The sequence below is a fragment of the Castanea sativa genome, chromosome 10, assembly GCF_040712315.1.
Source record: "Castanea sativa cultivar Marrone di Chiusa Pesio chromosome 10, ASM4071231v1".
NCBI classification, from domain to species: Eukaryota; Viridiplantae; Streptophyta; class Magnoliopsida; order Fagales; family Fagaceae; genus Castanea; species Castanea sativa.
Window position 1 is genome coordinate 22980386 of NC_134022.1, and position 5867 is coordinate 22986252.

At 34.5% G+C, this 5867-nt stretch overlaps 1 protein-coding gene across 1 annotated transcript; it reads left to right on the plus strand.

The window, feature by feature from the left end:
- Positions 1–2374: 2374 nt before the first annotated feature.
- LOC142611533 (flowering-promoting factor 1-like protein 2) lies at positions 2375–3002 on the plus strand. Its single transcript, XM_075783585.1, has one exon. The coding sequence runs from the start codon at positions 2453–2455 to the stop codon at positions 2753–2755; it is 303 nt and encodes a 100-aa protein (XP_075639700.1). The 5' UTR covers positions 2375–2452; the 3' UTR covers positions 2756–3002.
- Positions 3003–5867: the final 2865 nt, after the last annotated feature.

Sequence of the window (5867 nt, forward strand, 5' to 3'; positions counted from 1 at the left end):
ATTTGAGTTCATAACTTAAATTTTTTTTTTTTATCTATTCATAATAACTAATAATAAACTATCACTAAAAAATTTATTGTGAAAATATTATCATATTTTTTTTATGTAAAATCTGGTAAAATTTCCCACAGATGAAAGATATTTCACAGATGCACATCTGATGTCTAACCGCTGATGTGACAGTAATCTATACTAGCTAGTTGATGCTTTTCACCATGCTAGAAGGTACAACTTGATTACCAACCAAAAAAAAAAAGGGCAAGAGTTTGTGAAGTACAGAATTCACGCAATCCCCCCCTCTTTCTGGGGTGGTTTCTCCAAAAAAAAAAAAAAAAAAAAAAAGAAGAAAAGAATAAGAATTCACGCAATTTATGCCCATAGATATTTTGGCTAAAATGGCCTAATACTATTTTTGGTCAAATTATATAGCAATTTATCAATGTTTTTAAAATAATTAGTAATTTATCTTTTTTTTTTAACTTAAGTTTGTGAAAATTAAGTTTAACATGTAACTCGAAATAAAACTCAAGCTCTAATGGATTACCCAAATCGGAGAAAATCAGGGATTCCAGATTGAGAAGCATTCCATTACAAACACAGCAACCAAGACTTCGATATGCCATATCCCTCCACACCACACACGCTGATCTCAACACCATGATCTGCAAAATGCCCCAGTAATGCAAACAACATCGAGTTCCAAAACAAAATTACTAAACTAACAAAGAAAAGGGTTCTGACAAGGATTACCCAAATTGAGAATCAAGTCATATCAGACCAAAGACAATGAGTTGAACCATAGAAAAGCATATCGGTACCTAGGAAGGAAATCTGGCCACGGCACAATGATCAGAGCTACAACTAGTGGCTAAAAGGTGTGTTAGTGGTTCACTGGAGGAAGACGACTAGAACCACAATGGAATCGCGGTTTGGCGACGACGAGACCCATAAAGCAGTCGCCAAAGCTAGTTTATGATTCCAGCTAGCGTTAATTGCGGTCGTCAGAGTTAAGGCGTAGGATCGATGATGAAGATTTTGATCGCCAGAGCTAGTTGTTGGTTGTGGCTAGTGGGGTGAGTGGCAGAAGGTGGCAAGACAAATAATGTGTGTGCGCTATGGGATGTGGTACTCGAGTTTTATAAACTCGAGTAACAAATTGCACAGAAAGCGAGCTTCATAAACTCGAGTTCCGCGTGATATTTTTTAATTTAAATAATCCATGTCCGCTGCATATTTTAAAAACGATGATAGATTACAAAATATTTTGAACAAAGAAGATAGTTGGCCATTTTGGCCTAGATGTTTTCTCTTAAGGCTTGGGAATAACTTTGTCGTTTGAATTTTTTTTTCCTTGTGCATATCCTTTCCTGAATTCCTGCAGCCTCACAAAAGGGTAGATTTTCAAGACCTCAGGTGAAGTGTAATCTTGCAATGGATCCACAATTTTTGTTTGGCTAAGAGGATCCACAAATAAATGAATAATTGGTGTTATGTATACTATCGAAAATGTAATGTGATGTGATGCATATAACTACCGCAAACAGTACTAGCTAATTGGATATGAGAGGACCATATTAATTTTGTTTGGACTTTGGATAAAACACAATTATTCTAATATCTAATTTCACAATTTTTTGTTTTGTGCAATTATTTGTGGTTAATCAAAAAAGATGGATCATACAAGTTAATAGTGGACAGAAACTCTTCACCATTCACACAATCTCATAAATCAATAAGTTATAAAATTAAGTGTGTGATTTTAAATTTATTCTTGACACAAATAGCGCCAGAACTATCTTATAATCATCCACAACACAAAGTGACTAAATTTACCTTTAAAGATTTGGTTTATTCCCAATGATGAGCACCAACGAGAAGAAAACAAAGATGCATATCTTTCAGTCACCAAACCCAACAACACCTTAGGAACGTATGACAACGCATTTGACATTTTCCAATCTCTCACACTCCCTTCACGTGGACAGCTCGTGATGTAAGTGGGAACAACTTCTTTTATATATTGGCTTCTTCAAATATATGGAACACAGTGTCCCCTAAAGATTCCCCATTGAAAAAGAAAAGGAAGTTAAAAGCTTTGCCAAAACACAAAGATTCTTCGTAACCCCAACCCACAGATATGGTGCCTGTGCCCTAATTCATATTGTAGATAGGAACATGAAGCATCCATGCACCCTCTTATTTAAACTCATTTGGACCCACAATATTAGAATCTATGCCAAAGCCAAACGTGCCTATCATCGCCCTCCTTTAAACACCCACTTCCAATCCCAAAGATTATTTTCCTCTTGTTTTATTTGCCTCCATGACACTTATATATAACCCCACCCTTCCTTTCCTTACTTCACCAACCCAATCTCTTAGCTTTCTTCTCCTCTATCTATAGCTCCCACAAAACACCCAGAATCTTAAAACTACAAAAGCAACTAAGAAAATGGCTGGGGTATGGGTTTTCCGACCAAATGGTGTAATTAACCTTGAAAATCATCAGGGGAAAAAGGCTTTGGTGCACTTAGCAACTGGGAAAATAGTATCATCTTACACTTCCCTTGAGCAAATCTTGAAGCAATTTGGGTGGGAAAGGTATAATGGAGGTGACCCCGACTTCTTGCAATTCCATAAGCCTCCCACCATCGACCTAATTTCTCTCCCTAGGGACTTCGCAAGGTTCGGTTCGGTTCAAATGTTCGATATTGCCCTTAAATGTCCCAATACCTTCCATGTCCGAGATATGTAGCTCTCACTCTCTCTTATAGTTTGCTTGTGGTTACTGTATTTTGTCCTAGAATTCAGGAGTGGTGTGTCATTAAGGCCAAGTTGGCTTCTTAGCTTTGGTGTACTACAATAAAGTTGAAAATGGTGTCTGTGCTTGTTAGCTAATTATATATGTGATGCTTTGTCTTTGTAAGTTCATGGGAGTGGCCTTGTAATATATATATGGTAATAATATTAATGCATGTCATGTGAGGACTTCACATCAGCTTGACGAATTTATTTTCTTCAATTTGCTTAGTATTTGTTGCAACAATTTTTTATTTTTTTACTTTCAAACTTATATTTGTTAATGTCCCACTTTTTAAAACCTCACATTTATTATGGACATTAATTTATACTTTAATTTGCAACAAATATATAAATAAACTTTCAGGAAAAACTTACATGCAAACTCATTTAATGAAAGAAGGGAAAGAAAAAAAAGTTATGCAACATCTCTGTGTAAAAAGATTGGTAGCATCATGTTTAATAAAAGAAGTGGAAAAAAAAAAAAAAAAAAAGTTATACAACATCTCTAGAGCTGTCCAGCGAGTCAATTGACCCGACCAAACATACCGGATCCGCCAACTCGAAGCCCAACAGGCAAGTCTGAATATTATGGTCGGTCAGATTCTGGTCATGTGTTGTTAAAAACCAAAACTTTGGTTCGGGTGGCGAATTAAGAAATTTTAGACCCATAGAAACCAAGCCGACCGCTCATAAAATTTAGAAGGAAAAATTTTTGTTCTCTCTACCATTTTTACGCTTAAGACATGAACACCATCTCTCTTTCTCTAATCTGCCTTTTTGATTTCTCTCTTAAACCCCTAACCCTAGCCTCTTCCGCCATAGCCAAGTTTGCCCTATTGCCACCGTCATGGGTTAAGTTTTGCTCAAACCCACTCCCTTGAAGTAAAGCCTCCTCTAATTATCTTTGATCTTGTGAAAATATAATTGGCAACTCAGCAACAAATGATTTAAAAGTTAATAATCAGTATGATGGAATTATATATTGTTGATTACTCCTGTGTTGAATTTTGTAAAAGGTTCAGATGGGGGAGAGGGTTGGTTCCTGCCTCCTTGGGCTAAAAAGCCAGGTTCCAAAATATTTGACTCTCTTGAATATAACTAGTGAGCAAGAAAACAAGAGGGAATGATGGCAGTGTCTAAAAGCGGTCTTTTTGTTGAAATTTCCACTGATAGATGAAAAATATTTCACAGATGCCCATCTGGTGTCTAACCATTAATTTAACAGTACGTAATCTATACTAGCTAGTTGATGCCTTTCACTATCCTAGAAGGTACAACTTGATTTACGATAAGAAGAAAAGAAAAAGGAGAGATGTAACCTAAGCTTTTGCATGTGCTTAGGGATTTGCCTTGTGTCCAGTGTTTGTGCTCTAATGCATTGGACACCTAGCATATATTATATAATTAAAATTGATTATATTTAAGTATTGTGTCCGGTCTAATACACCAAAACACTATAAGTTGGTACTAAAAAAAATAGTCTAGTTAATATATGTCCTTAGAACATACACAAATTAATTATTCATTTTAAGTTTTTATGAAAAATTGAAAAAAAAAAAAATTGTTTAGAAAGTTAGTATTTTTTTTCATTTTCTTATAATAAAAAGTTTTTTAAAATGGTTTACTAATAGATACATACCCTTAAAAAAAAAAAAAAAGTTAATAAAACACTTAAAAAATATTATCTAGAATAAGGAAAATAGAACAAACAATAAGGCCCCATAAGAACTTTTCTCTCTAATAAGCACTAATTAAAGGTGTTGATAACATGTAAAATCTATGATTTCGCTTTACGCTTTTCCCAGGGATTTTATGATCCATATATCTTGGAGAGGCACAGTATAAAACCTAAAGCTTTCTCTCTCAGAATCCCTTATTCAATCAAAGAGAAATGACCAAGTTGGTCCAGTCGTTCTCTGATTGCCGTCATAATTTGAGGTCCCATTAGAGAGAAAATTCACGTGAATCGGACTGTAACAGTTTATCAGGAGCCAAGTGAGCAATGACATTTGTCCAAATGGGACATGAATTGACTTACCTTTCGTAGTTCTAGTATGTGGGCATGCACGTGGGACATCCTTAAATTGTCCAAAAGGAAACGAAATATATATCTCTTCTATAATTTTCATTGTTGATCGATGATTGATCCGAAGAGAGAATGTTGTGACCACATTGCTTTACAATCTGAGATTCCATGTCTGAAAAAGCCTACAGATAGAAAGCACCTCAATCTTCATCTAGCAAATGATTGACTGTTAAATATTGCATCGGCATCATCAAAGCTTGCTAGGGCTGGACCTGAATCAACAGGTCCCAATTATGAGCTAATTATCCATATCCAAAAAAAAAATTTCCTGAGAAATTATCCATATCCAATTGAAAGCATATGTCTGGAACTTTACATCCATATGTGAAAACATAAGCTTGTGGTTTAACCCTAACCTTTGCATTTGTAGTAGAGTGTGAAGAAAAGCTTTAGTTCCAAGACTATAACTAAGCTAAGCAAAGAAGCTTGAGATTGTGAAAGCTTAAGAACGGTAGTGTGAGAAAGTGACAGAAAGCAAGAGAAAAGGAAAGAAAATGAGAGAAACGAAGAGAGAAAATCGAAGAGAAGAAACTGTGTTCCATAACAGAAATTTTCAATACAATTTACATCTGAGCTTGATGCTCTGTATTTATAGTAGAATAAAGTTTCTCTCCAAACTAGTTTGAAAATCTATATATTTATACTGAGTATGAATTTTAAAAATCTAACCGTTAGATTGCATATTCTTATTACATTCTTAATGCTTACAAAATTTCAAGAAGATCAAAGATCAATTACTATATCATCAAATAAATGTTATAATTTTAAGTTTTTGTGATCTAAAGTTATATATAAAAAATAAGTTAATTGATCAAATAGTAAATAACATCCAATTTGAACGAAATTTGATACGCATGTTAAGAACATAATGAATATGAAATTCAACAGTTAGATTTTCAAAATTTACACCCAAAAAGAATTATATGAGAAGTTTGAAGAGTTTCTCTCGAAACTAGTTTGGAGAGAAACTTTGTTCTTT

Excerpts from the sequence above, each read along its gene's own strand:
- LOC142611533 (XM_075783585.1), top strand. The coding sequence starts at position 2,453 with ATGGCTGGGGTATGGGTTTTCCGACCAAATGGTGTAATTAACCTTGAA.